General features: G+C 37.9%; 1 protein-coding gene across 2 annotated transcripts in view; it reads right to left on the bottom strand.

Moving 5' to 3' along the window:
* The window catches only part of ESRP1 (epithelial splicing regulatory protein 1), a 58,141-nt gene that overhangs the window by 18,714 nt on the left and 19,596 nt on the right, over positions 1-19,831 (bottom strand). The window contains exons 10-13 of one of the 2 annotated variants that reach the window (XM_068525981.1): positions 19,265-19,566; positions 15,659-15,877; positions 13,230-13,416; positions 9,931-10,099 (exon numbers count right to left, since the gene is read on the bottom strand). In XM_068525981.1, the coding sequence (XP_068382082.1) occupies positions 9,931-10,099; positions 13,230-13,416; positions 15,659-15,877; positions 19,265-19,566 (877 nt within the window). Of the gene's footprint in view, positions 1-9,930; positions 10,100-13,217; positions 13,417-15,658; positions 15,878-19,264; positions 19,567-19,831 lie in introns of both variants that reach the window. The other variant, XM_068525982.1, reaches the window with a different exon arrangement.

Raw genomic sequence — 19,831 nt, 5'->3', positions numbered from 1 at the left:
ACAAAGAGTGGCCCCCGCTCTCTACAACTAGAGAAAGCCCGCATGCAGCAATGAAGACCCAATGCTGCCCAAAAAAAGCCAGTCACAGAAGACCACATATGGTATGATCCCATTTATATGAAATATCTGAAAAAGCAAATCCATAGAAACAGAAGATAGATTGATAGTTATTTAGGGATGGGGGAGGGGCAAGTAAAGTGGGTGGAAGTGAATGGGAGTTTCTACTAATGGACACCAGGTTTCCTTTGGGGGTAATGGGTTACTCTAAAATTAGATTGTTATATTATCTAAAAATTAGTTTACACAATTGTTCTAAAATTAGCAGCACAACTCTGTAAATACACTAAAAACCACTGAATTGTATACTTAAAATAGGTTAATTTTATGATATGTAAACTACCTTAATAAAGCTGTTTTTAGGACTTCCCTGGTGGTGCAGTGGTTAGGAATCCTCCTGCCAATGCAGGGGACATGGGTTCGATCCCGGGTCCAGGAAGATCCCACATGCTGAGGAGCAGCTAAGCCCATGCACCACAACTACTGAGCCTGTGCTCTAGAGCCCATGAGCCACAGCTACTGAGCCCACACACCACAACTACTGAAGCCCGCATGCCTAGAGCCCATGTTCCGTAACAAGAGAAGCCACCACAATGAGAAGCTCGCGCACAGCAACAAAGGGTAGCCCCTGCTCACCGCAACTAGAGAAAGCCCGTGTACAGCAACACAATTCAGGGAAAAATAAATAAATAAATAAATTTATTTAAAAAAATAAGTAAATAAATTAACTTTTCAACTAATCCAATTCAGTTAAGTACAATTTACAGTCAATGTTTGAGATATTTAATGCTTTCCATGGAAAGTTACTCAGTTATCAGAAAATTTTAGCCTTTTTCAAATCCCATGTAATTTAAGGAATGGTAGGGAGTGCTGTATGTTATAAGGGAAACAATTTTAAACATAAGAATAGCTTCAAAGTATAAAGTATAAATGGATGCTGCCATCACCACAGAATAAATAGATTATGCCATCACCACAGAATAAGGATAATATAAAAATTATGTGCATTTGCTTTGTGGTGGTGGTTTAGAGAAAGATAAGGAATTTTTTAACCACACCCTAAATAATGGCAAAAAGAGAACTGTCCATCAAAACAAAGACTATGCCAGTAGCTCATCCTAACATTCATTTTAAGTCATTGTTTTGGGTTTTTACCTCCATTATATCTTTAGTTAGGTTTCAGATTCTCAAGTGAATTCTCAGTATTTATCAGTCTCAGGTGTACATGGTAACAATAATGTAACCGCTACTCAAAAGCTACAGAGGTTCAAAAATTGATAGAACTACAAAGGAACCCAAGGGTTAGGGGCCAAATGAGTGAGTCAATGTAACCCTGAACTCTGAGGTCTTACCGTGCATGGAGGGACTGTACTGCATCACATAAACTAACAAGGATGCACTTGAGCTGGGTAAGAAACCCTGTTGGAGTTGCCTGAATGGTTAAAGAACTGAAGGGAGATGAGAGGAAATGAAGGGAAAAACTAAATAGCACAAGAGGGGTCTCCCCAAAGGTTTATATTCAGAAAACGGCTAGAGCATCGCAGTTATGAAGACATTACTGCTGAGACTCATTCAGCAAGTCACACTGAGATTGCATTAAGAAATTACTGAGGGCTTCCCTGGTGGTGCAGAGGTTAAGAATCCGCCTGCCATTGCAGGGGACACGGGTTTGATCCCTGGTTCGGGAAGATCCCACATGCCGCAGAGCAACTAAGCTCATGCGCCACAGCTACTGAGCCCACGCACCACAACTACTGAAGCCCGCACGCCTAGAGACCATGCTCTGCAACAAAGAGAAGCCACTGCAATGAGAAGCCCATGCACAGCAACGAAGAGTAGCCCCCCTCGCCACGACTAGATAAAGCCTGCGTGCAGCAACGAAGACCCAACACAGCCAAAAATAAAAAAATAAATTTATTAAAAAAAAAAAAAAAAAAGAAAGAAACTACTGAATGAAGCACACCAGTGACTACATTATAAAGTTGGTGAAGATTTCCTCCATGGCAGTACTCCATGTTCTCTCTACGTATTTGGGTAAAAACTTTCAAACCCAATGTAGAGGAAAACTGTATTTCCCTGAGAATTAATGACTTTCTTTCCTTTGAAATTATGAGTTTTGTAATTCAAGTTTCCTCCTGCTCAGAGCCCATGATTGTTATGCCAATATTCATTTAATTGCCTAAGATTCTGTTGTCAGACTATCAAACATTTCTTCCTATCTTATATTTTTTCAACTCCTAATTTACATAATCTAATTTTATAATATTTTATGTATCCTAATAACTCATAGAAAATTCTTTGTAGAGCAGGGAAAGATATGAAAATACTGAAGGCCAGGGTGTCTAACAACACAATATATACTCTATCGGAAACAATTCTCATAACACCCTTTCATCTAATAATTACAAATTACTAAACATTGGTAACACTGATGTTATCAGGTAGCATTCCAAAATAGAAGTAGTCATAGCATGACAATTTTCATAATTTGAGGACTTGCCATATTTCTCTAGAGGAGACAGGATCAAAGCATTATCTGTCCTATTAGAAAAAGAGGTTAAAGGAAAAGAAGAATAGAAGACTATATTCTCTCCTCTGGATGAGAGGACATTAACATAGAAAATTAAAACACATTAATTAAAAAACACACAAAAAACATAGAAAATTAAAACACATAAAAACACATTAACGTAGAAAACACGCCGAGAAGTCTTGCAAAAAGAAATCTGGTTTCCACTTCTTGCAAAATTACTGCACCAAGCCTTTGTATTAAGGTTATTAACACCCCTAGTGTTACAAAGACCATATATTTTTGGAAAGTGACTGGAGAAACAATGTTTTAATCCTAGCAAGTGCAAAAGCTGGAGTCACTTTTCATGTAGGAAATTTCTGAACTAACTTGTTCATCTGAAATGAGCAATCTCAAGAAGGATGACTTTTCAACATTCTTTTTGAGTTTAATACTGAGGCAGAGGGACTGATGATCACATCTGGATTCTCAATTTCTCTTAGCTCTTCCTAAAGGCTGTACAAGCTGCTCTGTGCATGTGCATCTACCTCTTGGAGAAAGTTTAAGCAACCAACAAATATAAAAACACTTTGGAAGGAATAAAGAAATCTTCTAAGAATCTATTTCACTGAAATAGTAAGCAAATTTAGGTACTGTCAAAATAGTTTGGTAACTAAACTTAACTTACCCTAATTATGTCAAAGATTACCAAAAACAAACAAAAAAAACCCCTACTACAGTTATCATAATATGCTCCAAATACATAGTAGTTACAGACTGCTTACTCAAAACAAGAATTGCCCTCACAAAGCTTCATTTTAAATTTGAAAACTGAATCCTATAGTAGAAATTATTTTATAAGTAATCTTTTTGCTTCATTTAAAGTATAAAATGATAACAACTGATCTTACATGTTTAGAAAACAGTGACGTTTTTAAAAGTAATATTTTGATGAAAAATCGAGATGAAGAAGGAAGCAAAACACACTGTTAACCATGGACATTTGTAACAGAAGTAACAGAAGACAACAATTTCCAGAGAGGCACATTTACAGAAGTTATTATTTTGTAAACTATTTTGGCGTTTCTGTTTTTTAAATGCGCTTTTGTCTTGTTTTAGAATAGGAATAACATACAACATTGAAAGGTACAAATACAGAGCCAGCAGCATGACTTCATCACACCCCTCCCCCTCCAGATCAGAACCTCTCCAGAAGCAATCCCATTCTAGCTTCGTGGTTATTATGGTTTGATTATTTTGAACTTAAATGGAAAATGTTTGCTAATAAAGCCATTTTGCTTTTGGTTTTAAAAAAGGCAGCTTAGGGACTTCCCTGGTGGCACAGTGGTTAAGAATCTGCCTGCCAATGCAGGGGACGCGGGTTCGAGCCCTGGTCTGGGAAGATCCCACATGCCGCGGAGCAACTAAGCCCGTGCGCCACAACTACTGAGCCTGCGCTCTAGAGCCCGTGCGCCACAACTACTGAGCCCATGCTCTACAGCCAGCAAGCCACAACTACTGAAGCCCGTGAGCCTAGAGCCCGAGATCTGCAAGAGAAGACACCGCAATGAGAAGCCCGCACACCACAACAAAGAGTAGCCCCTGTGCAGAAACAAAGACCCAAAGCAGCCAAAAGAAAAAAAAGGCAACTTAAAAGACCACATAACACACAGTAAAGAAAATCAAAAGTCATTACTCTGTATTATTAGATAAAATTCATAGACAAATGTCAATTTTTCCTTTAAGCCTACTTCAAGGTAATGTCTTAAAGATATACCAAGGAAATGCTTAAATAGGGCAATGGAGGCAAAATAGGTTTATCAAGATTGGCACATGTGTTTTAAAGTTCTGCTTTAACTAAAGTCATTAATGCTTAAGAATAAGGTGCTTAATTTAAAGATATATTGGGCACATAAATAGCAACAGGTGAAAGAAATGATGTCTAGGTTTTTGTGCTTTAAAATGTTCTGCGGGTAAGGGTATATAGCAGGGTACACATGGAAACAGATGATACAAGATTGGGAAATATTGATATTGTTGAAATTGGGTAATAGATATTCTCCCAAATTATGTTAGTTTGAAAATTTCTGTAACAGATTCTTTTAAAGTTATGCTTGAAAGTAACATGTGTAATACCATCCCAATTTTGTAAGAAAAAAAATCCTTAGGGGAAAAAAACCTTATACATTGAAATCAGTCAAGTGTTTTGGGTAATGAAAATTTTTTTCCTTGAAGTTCACTGCACTTGATAATTTTCTACAGTGCTAAAAAGAATTTTAAGCATATTTTAAATTCCCTGAACTGCTCATCGTATGAATAAGGTCTTTAGACTAACAAATGACTATTCCATGAAACTACACTGAATTCTCAGGGACTGATAGTATAGACTGAATTGCCCACAGCAGTTCCTGCTTACATCATTTAGCAATGTCATTCAAACTAAAAAAAAAAAAGGGTTGTTCCCACCAACAAAAGTTATCTGGTGCTTCTCCATTATAACAACATTGCCTGATATGGCATTAATATTGCATTGTTACAATGTTCTAGTATAATTTCACTGCATGCTGAGTTCCAGTTTGCATTTGTGGCACTAAATGTTTAAGTTATAAAAATAATTTTTTTAAAACAAGAATTCTTTCTTTTTCTTAGTTCTATCAGAAAGCTTTCGGGACTTCCCTGGTGGTCCAGTGGTAAAGAATCCGCCTTTCAATGCAGGGGATGCAAGTTCGATCCCTGGTCAGGGAACTAAGATCCCATATGCGGCACAACTACTGAGCTCCTGCACCTCAAAGAGAGAGCCCGCATGCCACAAACTACAGAGCCCATGTGCTCTGGAGCCTGCGCTGCAACGAAAGATCCCACATGCATCAAGGAAGACCCTGCGTTCTGCAACTAAGACCTGATGCAGCCAAAAAATAAATAAATAAAATATATACTAAAAAAAAAGAAAGCCTTCAATGAGTAAATTAGAAAGCAAATTTAACTTTACATTTGGTTGTCAAATGTTACCATTGCGAGAAACTAGTTAAAGCGTATATAGGATGCCTCTGTACTGTTTGTTACAACCGCTTGTGAACCTATACTTATCTCAATAACAAAAGGAAACTGGAATAAGAAAGCCAAGTGTTCAAAATAGGAAATGCATGCATCTCTCAGAGGCTTGGTATTCTTTTTGGCTCAAGTGCAAAGAATTTCAGAATAGAATACAAAAACACCACACAACAAACCAAGCGTTGCAGAATGCCTCAATATTACTAAATATATGTATTCATTGCTTGGGTAGAAAGAATATGATTTTACAAGTAATGGTTATCAAAAAAATAAAAGTCCCCTCCTACACCTCCCAAACCTTTCTCATGGGCATGCAAATAAAGCATCACTCATTAAAAATGTCAAACATCCCTTGCCCTCTCTTCTGGTTCAAGGTGATATGTTATTATTTATAATGTCCTACAAAAGGTGCGGCAATGGATACACAAAAGACATTTATGTTAATCCATCTTTCTTTAAATTACATGACATTTCATTGAAGACCCAGCATGTTTCTTACCTGTGCTACAGCTTTGATGCAAAAGAGAATATTCTTTTCTAAGAAAAATGAGAGGTCAGAACAAAAGGTAGGACTTTACGTAATGGGAGAGACAAGGTGTGATAAAACAGAGTTCTGAGTAATAAGCAGGGTGGGCATGAACAGATAGTCCCTTCTAATTGTTTTGTACCCTGGGCTAAGCTCTGGGATACTGGGTAACCGAAATCTTCTTCCAAAGGGTGAAAGGAAAAACCAATGTTCATAAGCAGAAAATAGAACCACTTGCTTTAATTTCACTTGCTCTTCAAGATGCTGTTTTTACAGCCACACATTTAGACTGCTAAAAACTCATTTAACAATAAACAAAAAAAAAGTATAAAAAAAAAAAAAAGAAAAAGTAATTCACTGGTTCACTGTTTTCTCCTTAAATGTTCCTCAAGTAACCCAAATCCTTATGATGAAACACCCATCATAGGTTCTATCTCCAAATATACCAAGTTAGAGGAAATAAAATAAGAACAAATGCCCGCTAGCTGAAGGAGCCCTTTGAAGTCACTGACTTTGCACAGGGATGAATTCTGTCAGCTACTCTACACCAGAAAGGGTCCATATTTTATTAACCCTAATATTCCCAATATGTCGCACACAGAGGTACTAAATAATAGTTTGCCCAGATAAATTCAAAGTTAAAAACAGTTAAAAAAGTCACTTTTTTTGAGGGGCATACTTTTAAAAGTCTGCAAAATGTTAGCATCTTGATGTTTTAAAGTAATAAACATGTTGCATTGATCTGAAGTCAAACAGACATATTTCATTTAAAAAGTGGATAACACATTTTAAATAAACTATACTCCAATAAAAATTTTTTAAAAATTAAAATAAAAAGTGGAGGGACAATATTGTGTAATAAACCATAATGGAAAAGAATATATAACTGAATCATTTTGCTGTACAGCAGAAATTAACACAATACTGTAAATCAATATACTTCAATGAAATACAAAAAAAAAAATGGAGGGAATTTAATTTTTTTTAATTTAAAAAGAGACAAACTCCAGAGTTTCTGATTTAATATCCTGTTTTAGCCTAAAGTATGCTATCTCACGCTTTCCTATGTATCAGAGAATAGGCCAAAATATACTTAAACATTTACGTTACAGAGCCTCAAATGCCTTACAGTCATGTGATGTTAGAAATTAATGGCTTTCTCCCAAAACTGTAAAATATTTTATCATTTTTGGAATTTGCTTTTTAAATTATTACAGATTTTAAGTATGGTTAACAGCACATCCCCATGTTTGAACACTTTGTTTGTGTCAGTAATTTCACTAGAATTAGGGAAATGTAAATTAAGAGAGTGAACCATACTAGGAGTTATTTGGAAATATTAATTTAAATATAACACACATGACTTTTGATTTAAAAATCCCACTCTCGTGAAATTGTTCTACAGAAACAGAAGTATTTAAAGATCAATACGAGTTTTGTTTAACAGAAAAATAAAATTAAATGTCTATAAAAATAAAGGAATTGTTAAATTATGATATATTTTCACTCTTGGGATATCATATGGAAGTTACAAGAGTGAGGTAAATATACAGATATTCCTTAGGGAAGAAGTCAATGACATACTGGCAAGTTAAAGCAAACAAAGAGACAAAACAAACCAGTGGGCAGTACGTTAGTACGCCACATTATTTACAAGCACACAGATACATGTATGTTATCAAATTGATAGTAGTGGTTACTTTTGGACTTGGTGTGGTGTAAAATGGGAGTCTACTTTTACTCACTACTTCTATTCTCTTAGACTTAATAATGAGGACATTACAAACTTTAAAACTACTAGTAGAAAAAAATTAACATATAAGCAGGGGCCCAAAATTACAGGAGCTATTGAGCCATAAATGTCAGTTCCCCCTTGCCTTTGGGGCTTCAATTCAAGACTCAAGTTCCCATCTCACTATGATGGAAAACTATTTCTAAGAGATTCCTTCTTTTAACGGTGTCCAGATAGCAAGGCAATGGTGGAATTGGATACTTTGCAAGTGTATTATAGGCACAAGAAATTGCACCAGGCATCCAGTGGCACAAAGCATTCCACTCCTGACATTCTGATGGTGTAAGACAGGAAGACAGAGATCTTTCTTATAACCAGAGCCACTACCAGCAAGTGACTGTCACAGGGTCTAGAGAAGGTGACAGATTGGAATTGGGCTGGGTGTCTGACATAGTACTCAACCATGAACAATTACTCATGCTTCTGAGCCCTTTCAAGTTTTCAAAAGATGGCCAGCCGATGATTATCATGGCTTTCTCCCTATTCTCCTTCCCCAGGAGAATAAAGAACATTTTCAAAAAACAAAACAAAACAAACAAACAAAAATGCTATTTTCAATAGCATGCTATTTTCAATAATGCTATTTTCAATAGCATTAATGAATGTTTTTAAAATTCCTAAAAAAATTAAACAAATTTAATTAATAGTGGCTACCAGCTTCACTGCTACCAAGATTCCAAAGTTCTTGCTCCCTATTGGGAAACTGTAGATGGAGAGGGAATAAAAAATACAGTGTGACAGGGAATTCCCTGGCGGTCCAGTGGTTAGGACTCCGCACCGCCACTGCAGGGAGCCTGGGTTCGATCCCTGGTCGGGGAAGTAAGATCCTGCAAGTCACGTAGCAAGGCCAAAACAAAACAAACAAAAAAAAACCCCAAAAAAACACCACACAGAGATCAGATAGGTAAGTTCCAGGCCACTTATCAGAAACCTCACATACACATTGGTGGATGTACTCAAAACATTTATTTTAAATAGCTTGAGAAGGAAAAAACAAGGTCTGGTATACTTTAAAAATTTTTTGAGCAATATTGTTTGTGCCAAAGTAAAATTTTATTTTAATAAAGTGAACTGGTTAGTAGCTAAACAAAGACTTTTTCTTTTTTTGGCTTTGCAGCATGTGGGATCTTCCCCAACCAGGGATCGAACCTGGGCCCCCCCCAGTGGAGGTGCGGTGTCCTAACCAATGGACCGCCAGGGAAGTCCAAACAAAGACTTTAACAAAAAAAGATTTTTTTTTTTTTTTTGAAAAGAAAATTGAGAACAAGAGGTTATTATATATCCAAGTTAGAATCACAGGCAATCAGACCTGGGAGGGACTCCAAAAGCTTGGCTGATCTCATCATCTTGTAACAACCAGAAAGGTCAAGTGAATTGCCTCAGGTAGAAGAACAGATGAGACCAAAACTCAGGTCTCCCAATTTCCAGACTGACAAATTTCTCTCCATTATATCCTGTTGCCTCCAAGAAATTGAGGACAACTAAAAATAATCAGATTTAAAATATGTTGATTCTAATAAAGTACTGAATAATCTCATTCTGGACTTGTTAGTAAAGATTTAGAGGGGAAAGAATACAAGCCCTATAAAATTTAAAGCAACAGTTTTTATTTATTGTGGGTTGACATGAACTCATGTTACTTAAAAATATAATTGTCCTCACCATGGATTTTCCCGTTTTGTAATTCATTCACATGATACTGCCACCCTATTACAATGATTACTGTGCTACTCACTAACAACCCTAAAATAGAAGGAAAAATGGCAAGTTGTATACACATGTAACCTAAAAGATCATGCTGTCAATAGATGGTTAAAAAACAAACATTTTGGTTTGTCTTGAAACAACCTTCTTGGTCAGAGATATGACCAGAAACCGTTGCCGGTCATGCTAACCTTCAACGTGGCAGACAACATTCTTTTGTGAACTCAGGCAGCGGCTATTAAAGGAGTCCTTTGTTTCTGTCCCTCATTTCCACTTCCATCAGAGCCTTACCTGGGATAGTACGCTGTGTAGTTCATGAAGAGCTGGGTGCCCGCTGGGTAGTATGCTGTGGAGGGCTGCAGTGCTCGTGGATTCAAGAGCACAGAGGGCTGATAAATGGCAGCTTCAGGAGGAATAACTGCTGCAGGAGCTGGAAATGTGTAGGAGGGAGGAGACAGGCCTAAATAAGCAAAGAGAGAGACCTTGAGATATATTTGTAGTAGTTGACACATGTGCTAGCACTAAAGCTACAAGGTCGCTGTTCCCTACATACATTTGAAAGAAAGAGACCAGTTCAGTATACCATCCCAAGCATCTTCCTTTTGGTTATACAGATAACACCTAGAAGCAATCTCAAATCTCACACACTCTGTCAACTTAAAGAACGGTTCTTAGTCTGAAATTTGGAAAAACCAGTATCAAGTGGACTTTCAAGTCTTCGCAACCATTTCATGACATGTGATTTTTTTTTTTCCCCACTCCTAAGTGCCAGTTACCACAAACTAACTCTTTGAGGAAAGAAACATGGGACAGACTGACATTTAGTGTAACTTCAAACCAAAAGCTGGGTTTTTTCCCCCTTTGAGCACTATGCTGCTAGTTCGTGTTGTTACCTACTCTATAATACAACATGAAGACAGTTATGATAAAACACTATTCACCAGGACCATGTACTAGGCCAAAGCATAGACTGTGCCAGAGTAAACTGACCGAAAAGGAGTAGATTAACTCTGGATCATGTTCACTTCAAGGCAACCCGGAAGATGGGTTTTTGATGCTAATCTACATCTTCAGACCAGTCTAAAAAATAAAAAAAAAATCCAACCTGGGAGATAACCCTGAAGAAATATATGTGCAAGTCTTCCTGAGAGTCAGCTGATGAAAATCTGATTCAGATTAAATAGAAAATAGAAAGGATGGAATTCCTTTGTCTTTTGGTTATGCAACATCTTCAAGGCCCAGTAACTCACTTAAGTCAGACCACTTGCTGGTCACTAGCTTTAATGTGTAGGATGAACACAACTCTCCAAGCCATCTGCACCCAACAGAAGAGATAACTGAGAGGTTGCCTGAATTTGGAACTCCTGACTCTAATTTTCAAACCTAGAACCACCTAATATATGTTGCGAATAGCTGAAGCCCACTGGATAATTTTCACAGGAAAATCTCTACTGTCTCTTTTGCTCTTCTTATGAGTTTCTATATGTCTATGGAGATGAGTCAGTCAGCCGAATATGGGTACATAAACCCAAGACCTGGGAATTCCCTGGTGGCCTAATGGTTAGGATTCCAGGGCTTTCACTGCTGTGGCCCAGGTTCAACGCCTGTCAGGGAACTGAGGTCCTGAAAGCTGCGTGGCACGGCCAAAAAAAAAACAAAAACAGACAAGCAAACAAAAAACCCCAAGACCAACATACTGATTTCATATTCAATTTTTGGGTACCTCCTTCATACCCATCAAAAATTGCTACATGGTAGATACCTAATGTAGATAATTTTAAAATTATAATCCCTGGCCTAAAAGAGTCCACAAAAAGGGCAAATAGAACAAACCGAGGCACCTAAGTCATAAAGAGATTGTTGCCTTAAAGCGAGTTGGCAGGAAAAAAAAAAGTCCAGTAGAACAAGCATATTAGCATGCATAAATTAGAATTCTGATTTTTTAATGAGTGAACTCTTCCACTTAAATTGACAAATGGCCAAATTTTAAATAAAATTTTTAGAAAGTATTAAAAGATATGGAAATATATCTTATGTAAAAATGCATTTAGATTTAAAAAAAAAAAATTTTTTTTTTTTGGCTGCGCATTGCTCAGCATGCGGGATCTTATTTCCCCATTGAGGGACTGAAACCGTGCCCCCTGCAGTGGAAGTGCAGAGTCTTAACCACTGGACCATCAGGGAAATTATTATTATTTTAGGGCTTGTGAGCGGGAAAAGGGAAGAAGTAAAAGTCTTATAAAGTCTGTAATGACAACTTTTCCACCAGGAAGAGAGGAGTAAAAGGATATCACAGCAAAAGAATTTGGGTTACACATGATGGAGAAATTCCCTTATCTCATAATGCCTGACAGATTATCAGTACGAGAAATTGTAAAAGTTACTGATATTATCAGTGGTTTATGGACAGGAAACCTACAACTAAGATTACATTAAGATATCCACTTAAGCCCAATCATGAATTTTTACAACTTGATACTCATTAATGATCAACTCTTAGATATCCACCAATAGCAAGCAGCAGATAAATGGAACATTAGCAGTTAGGAATTCCAAGGGAAATAAAGGATTAAGCCCTACTGAATGTCCTATGAATAATACTTTATCAAATAGGTTTATTGGTATAGATCCCTCTTTACTAGAAAGTGATGTCTTAACACTCCCCACTTTATTGGAATCAAGCACATAATCCAGTTTACTTTCTCAGTTATCTTTGGACTGTATTCCAAGTGCTACTTTCTTTAAACATACCCAGCATGCTTCCTAACAAGGTATGTCTTACTCAAAAGTGAAAACTTGGTCAGAAAATTCAAGTTTTAAACATCAGATCCCCAAATGTTCCTTAGTCACAAACCAGAACTTGGTCTCCCGACTAAAGGGCTTATTCCTCTCAAACAGGATTCCAGATGGCGTGCACCCAGGTGCCAATGAGCAAGAGCATGGCTTGATATTAAGCACTGATCCTGCGATCCAATGGTAACTTTGGCTAATTTATTTACGCATTTATAACTTTTTTTTTTTTTTTTACTAACTTGCTCATTCCAGATATCCTGAAGAGCAAGAGGGATGCTCTTCAGGTTACCCTTCCCCAAAAATACTTACTGCTCAAAAAATTAAAAATGCAAAACGGGCATCAACTCACCCTTCTTTAAAAAAACAAAACAAAAAAGCTTAATGTGTTGCAGAAAAAAAAAAAAGGATCTGTCCATACTTATTTTACCTTTAAATGTTATGTATTTAATATGTAATATTTATTATGTATTAAAATATCTACATAGCCAGGCTGTCTCCCAGAGTCAGTGCTTATCTTGAGCACACTAAGCTTCAGAAATCAAGTGCTTATCACTGGAAAAGCAAGAATATAATTTGAAAGGAGGTATTTGTAGAATCTCTAATTATGGGTGTCCACAACCAAGGTCTTAAATGATTACCAGATACTACCGATTTCAGATGGGAAAGCCTTAGGTAACCACCTCACCTGCCTTAGAAAGAACCAGGGGCACAGAAAGTTATGAAAGCAGCTTAAGCACCTACCAGCATATAGCGTAGAATAGCGCCAAGACCCAAGAAAAACTTACATGGTAACTTACATGGCGGTGGGGATAAGCCATTTCGATTTAAAGTGCCCCCCATTAACACAAAGTTCATCTCCTCAGCTGAACACTGAAAGACTTCAACATATCTGTCCTTCATGGTTTTTTTATGACACTTCTGTGCAGCCATAAATGCTCTGTCCGCAGACTTCATCTGGATAAAGGCATCTCCTGATGGGCGTCCCTGAGCACGTGGGGGAAGAATAAAAACAAAAGGAGACTGTCTCCTTCAACAAGGAAGTGGTTGCTTACAAAACATGCACAGTGACAATCACCCACAGTACAGACATTTTGGCCATAACATCTGGGTGACAGTATGATCTGCTGAAATCAGACTAATGTTTCATCACCTAATTAACAGAATGGCCCACAAAACCTTGAAGAAATAGTTTTGAGAGCTCATAGCTGAATGTGATCCTTTTTGATTTTTTTATCAATTAGAATTAGATTTATGGACTTTTGAAAGCGTCTCCTTGTGACTGCAGTTTCAAAGTATAGGCTTGTATACTGGGTTTTTCCTTTCTGAAAAATCCGATTAAATCTTGAGAAAAAAATTGAGAAAAGCTAGTAACAGAACCAGTATTAGAGCTTTATGCATCCTCCTACATGAAACTGAACAAACCAGTGCTCTCTTTTGTCTTTCAAGGCTGTCTCTCACTGACCTGCAACATCCCTTCCCCTTCTCCCTGAAGCCTAGATTGGGACGTGGCTTGTGGATAGGGGAGGAGGAGAGGAATTGGGAGTTGCAAAGCACAGTGAAGGGTGGTGAGAGCTGTTATCATCAGCATTGCTTGGGAGCCCTTCTCTCACCTCTTCCCTTGCATCTCTGTTTTAAACCTTGGCCGACAGATGTTTATAGACATTTCCTCTGTTACTAATAGCTTGCTAAAGATCCTATTTAAAACAAAGCTGGTAGATTTCTGCTCCACAGAACCAGAATGCCTTAGTTTTATTTAGCACAGACATTTTATGGGAGAGAAAAAAGGCACAACCAGCTTATAAGACTCCTTTTTTATTTTATGGATTTCTTTAAAGTCTCTAAGGGACTATTATTGCAAATTATTACCATGCAAGTTACCATAAGAGTTACCATACCAGGGAAGTTAAGGACACCAGGGAAACCCAGTCCAAGATGGAAAACTAACATCTTCGAGGCAGCTAAGAGCTTGTCCATCATCAAAGAAGCATTTCTCCCAAGTGTAGTCACAATAGGTCACAAGGGTCAATGAGAGGCAAATCTGTCCACTGTTGTTAATCATAGAGTAATAATAGCCCCTAGGTTATTAGAAGTGGTGACTCAGAGAGAACCCGAACAATTCCCTGGTGATGCTGAACTGTGGGGAATTTTATTCAAAACGAATCCCATCAGTGAAGCATGCTGAGAGGATTCCTAGTCAGATAAAATGCTGCATAGCTTAATATTGACGTGAGAGTTAGAATGAGCATGTGCTGGTGTGGAACACCAAACAGGGGCTCAATGTTTTCTGATTCCTTGTACCCAGTGGCATGCGCTTTCCAGTGAGACAGGATTATGGTTATGAATGTGACCAAATCATCACATGAAAAGAGAAAGTGGGAAACTAGCAGTTTATTTAATACAAACCTATATTCAGACTATGATGCACAGAAAACATCTTACTTTCAAAAATTGATACAACTTTGCTTTTAATAAAGAGTTCCAAAATTTTAATTACAACTACGTGATTTATGGGTTTTTAAAGTTCTGTCCTGCTTATGATGGCACAAAATACTGGCAAATTGCCCAGCAACTAATATAATTAATTTTATTTAAAAAATGAGAGATACCAAGCCAGGAACTACTTTTAATATGCTTAGAATATATATTGCATACTATAAGAATCTGATTAGATTTTGATAGAGGATTCTCAACAATTAATTCACTAATACATTTGAGCGCCTTTTATAATCACATACTGTTCTAGGTGGTATATATACAAGTTCTTTTTGAGTTTGCACTCTACTGAATGTAATTTGATATCTACTATATATATGTGAAATAAAATAAGTCATTTCTAAACAGTCTATGGATACAAAATACTTGGGAGCACAGACATGCTCATTGGTTTATATATTGCCTATGATTGCTTTCACACTACAGCAGCAGAGCTGCAGACTTCAGTAACTGCAACAGTAAAATGTTGTATTAGACTGGTAATGTATTTGTCTCCCACCCAAGGCTATTGGTAATTTGATGGATATATGTGATGATGGAATCAGGTGAATCTGAATTACCATACCAATGATAGCATTCTTTCTGGAGTTCATCTTAAAGACCCCATGCATTTATAGTTAAATCTTTCCTTTAAGACTTACTATACAACTGATGAACATTTGTTACCTTTTTATTGGAAGGGTGTATCTAATAAGAATAAGCAAATCAGTTTTCCAGTAAGTGACTTTCTTACCTGGTGATTCAATACCATGTGGACCCCATGAGTCCGAATATCGGTGGAAAATTCCCCCAGAAAGTCCAGGATATCCTCAATTGTGGCTGCATAGGGAAGACCTCGAAGGCGTATACAGTCTCTAATGTTTGTAGGGGGCACAAATTGCTGAGGTAGTACTGGAATAATGGGAGGGGTTGGAAGTGGAATGAGAGGGGCCGAGGAGAATCGATTCAGCACCTGTACTCAAAGCAAAATAGAAGTGGTTTAGAGCCCTGTTACTCCAATGTTGTCTTCAGACCAGTGCTGGCATCCCTTGAGAACTGCTAGAAATGCATAATCTCAGCTCCACCCTGACCTAGTCTATATGAATCTGCAGTTTAACAAGATCCCCAGGTGATCCACAAGCATGATAAAGTTTGAGAAGCACTCTTGGAGAAAGTTGTTCATGGTTTTCAGCTGGGAAAGCATGATACCAACTTTTGTGAGACGCCTGCTGAGATATACACCACACACAACACAATGCACTTAGATTAAGGACTTATCCACCTGGGCAAATGTCTCACTATCTGCCGTGAGATAAGTATCCTTAAAGTCTGTTGCTTTTATAAGAATCAGGACATATTGTTAAAATATGGACTTATGTACAACCTATTAGATTTCATTTCACTAGTGTTTCTCTCAATATTGTCTTCACATTCCACCTCCAAACCCAAGAAATATAAAGAAAATGACCCAGCAAAGGAACCACGGTCAAACAGTGACTGTATTATATTAAAATATGTCACATTTATAACGAATAAAGCAGAAGGCAGAATGGCTGGGTAACATAAACCTGAAAAAAAATCAATTAGTGAAAATAAAAATAATCATGTGAATTTGAGACAGTGGCAAAACAGGGGATCTTGACTATCTTTTTTTTTGGCCACACTGCACAGCATGTGGGATTTTAATTCCCCGACCAGGGATCGAACCCATGCCTCCCTGCATTGGAAGGTGGAGTCTTAACCACTGGACTGCCGGGGAAGTCCCTTGGCTACCTTTTAAATTCATGGAATCCTGCTATCTTGAGAATGGATGCGAGATCAGGTACATTTTGGAGAACGAATTGCTCCCAGGCAAAACTCATGTTACAAGGTTGTTGTCTACTTTTGTCTTAGTTTAGAATATGCCTACTAGTTGATAATACGAGGAGGCCTTTGTGCAAATGCCGTGTGCGGAATCCCCAGGATTTCTCAACCATTTACCACTGCAGCCTTTATCAGTTCATAACTAAATATAAGACAATCAATGAACTCCCCGCAAATTGCCCTAATTTCCTCACTCACACCCTGTCCAGTTGCTATCTGAATAAGAGGTGGCAACAATCAAAGAGTAAACACAACACAGCCAAAGAGAAAGCAAGACTTTAAGAAACTATATGAACAATTCAGACACAGTACAAACATTAGGGGGAAGAACACGAATAGAAAATAAATGTTATAAACAAACTTGGGACAGGAAAGGGTCTAGCACCTACAGTACCTGCCAAATAGGAGATCAGTAAAAAGTTATTGAAAGAAATGATTATTATTAATGAAAAGAAGACAGTGCAAAGTCTATGACTACTTCAACACTTATTAAATAAATTATTAGAGATGGGAGGCTGGAAAGCGAAAAGTTCACCCACACTCAAAACCACCTATGGCTGAGTCAAACAGAGAAAGCATACTCTACAACCAAGCCAATTAATGTACAGTAGCCAAGGCTCTGGGGTAGTCCATTCTAAGGCATGATTTCCATGAAACTGTTCTTCGAGTTAAAGATCTAAAATAAAAATCTCATTTTTCCCCCTCTAGTTTGGGAAGGGTGTTTGAAGTCTTAAGCATGCTCAGCATATCTTAGAGATTCAGAATTTATGATACTCATTTTCAACAAAGTACAGAATTGTTTAAACTACAAGTATGCTCATAGCTTAGGGTTCAAGAGTACCAGTACAGGGACTTCCCTGGTGGTCCAGTGGTAAAGAATCCACCTTCCAATGCAGGAGACATGGGTTCGATCCCTGGCCAGGGAACTAAGATCCCACATGCCACAGGGCAACTAAGCCTGTGCACCACAACTACTGAGCCCGTGTGCCACAAAATACAGAGCCCACACACTCTGGAGCCTGCACGCCATAACTAGAGAGAGAAAACCTGCAAGCCACAACTACAGAGAAGCCCAAGCGCTGCAACAAAGAGCCTGCGAGCCACAATGAAGATCCCGCGAGCCGCAATGAAGACCCGACGCAGCCAAAAAAAAAAAAAAAAAGAAGAAAAAGAAACAGAACAGAGTCAGTGTCTGAACTGCTTGCAAAAGACCAAAGGAATCATTGAAATGACTATGTTCTACTATGGAGCCAAGTAAAATAAGTTGAAGAGCCATGTGAAACAGTCTATAGGATCTCAGGTGCAAAGGTAATACTAACTGACCCTTGAAGAGAAATGTTCAGCTGGTAAGTCAAGAAGAATAGCCGCAAGGCTTGAGACCCTACAGATGGTTTTATGCTTGGATCTTAGTGTGTCTTCAGGAGCTGGCTGTCCCATCTGTGCCTCAAAAACAGCGCTGAATTCTGAAAGGTAGTAACAGGACAAAAGGACAATTTGCACTGTCACCAGCAATATGGAACTGATCAAGCCTTTTGGGAAATAAATTTGGCAAGACATTAAAACCTTAAAAGCTCACACTCTATATCCAGTTCTAAAGAAATCAATGAGAAATTGACAGATAGGGACTTCCCTGGTGGCGCAGTGGTTAAGAATCCGCCTGCCAATGCAAGGGACACGGGTTTGATCCCTGGTCTGGGAAGATCCCACATGCCGCGGAGCAACTAAGCCCGTGCACCACAACTACTGAGCCTGCTCTCTAGAGCCCGCGAGCCACAACTAATGAAGCCTGCACACCTAGAGCCCGTGCTCCGCAACAAGAAAAGCCACCGCAATGAGAGGCCCCGTGCACTGCGATGAAGAGTAGCCCCCGCTCGCCACAATTAGAGAAAGCCCGCGCGCAGCAACAAAGACCAATGCAGCCAAAAATAAAAATTAATTTAAAAAAAGAAGAAATTGACAGATAAGCATGTTTACCTAGAAATTTCTTATGATAGAAAAAAACCCAACCCAAATGTACAATAGAATTAATAAATTATATGCCCCTGTGAAACATAGTATTAACTTAAAGATTAAAATTTTCAGACATGAGTAAACTTTTGAAACCGAATACAAAAGTATATCTACAGCAATATTCCAGTTATATAAAAACACGGTATTTTTTTCTGTGTGTATATTAAGATAACAGTGGCTATCATTTGGTTACAGAATAGATATTTTTTCATGCATTTATACTTTCTGTAATTTCCAAGTTTTATTTTAACACAATGAATAATGTATTATTTTCAGAAATAAAGAATAGGAACTATATTCAATATCTTGTAATAACTTATAATGGAAAAGAATCTGAAAAAGAATATATATATGTGTGTATAACTGAATCATTGCTGTATACCTGAAACATTGTAAATCAACTATACTTCAATTAAAGAATAAATTAATTTAAAAAAAGAAAGAATAGAAATAACGCAAAGCCACCAACATGCTCTTAAAAACCAACCTGCTGAACTTCAGCTGCTGTGCTCCTGAAGAGTTCAATGTATCTTTTACCCAACAAGTCCTTATGCTTCCTCAATGCATTCTGTGCATATTCCTCACAGGCAAAGAGGACAAAAGCATCCCCTGTTGGCCTACCATCTGGGTACGTAACAAAGAGGATGCCTTCCTTCCCCCCAGTGATGGGGCAATGCTGTCCAAAGAAGGCCACCACTTCATCAGCTGTGGCCGTGAATGGGAGCCCCCGCATGCGGACAATGACTTGGTTTTCCTTGGAGAGAAATTGGGCTACCTCATTGGATGTACCTAGGGAACACAAATATCAGGAAGCACAGGGAGAAATGGTTAAGACATCAACTTTACCAAATTTAAAAAAGTAAAATTTTTGGCAATGTCTTTAATTCGTAAGTCCCACACTCCCATATGAATTCATAATAACATCCCAGGAATCAGAATTCTCTTCCCATAAATTTAAAACGTTCCCCCTACCATTTTCATAAAATACCCCTCTTAATATAGGAAGGTAGCCATACAGTTACATCATGGACCAACCACCATATTCTTCTCAAGG

The sequence above is a fragment of the Eschrichtius robustus genome, chromosome 17, assembly GCF_028021215.1.
Source record: "Eschrichtius robustus isolate mEscRob2 chromosome 17, mEscRob2.pri, whole genome shotgun sequence".
Taxonomy (NCBI): domain Eukaryota; kingdom Metazoa; phylum Chordata; class Mammalia; order Artiodactyla; family Eschrichtiidae; genus Eschrichtius; species Eschrichtius robustus.
This window is presented reverse-complemented; position numbering and strand designations above follow the sequence as displayed.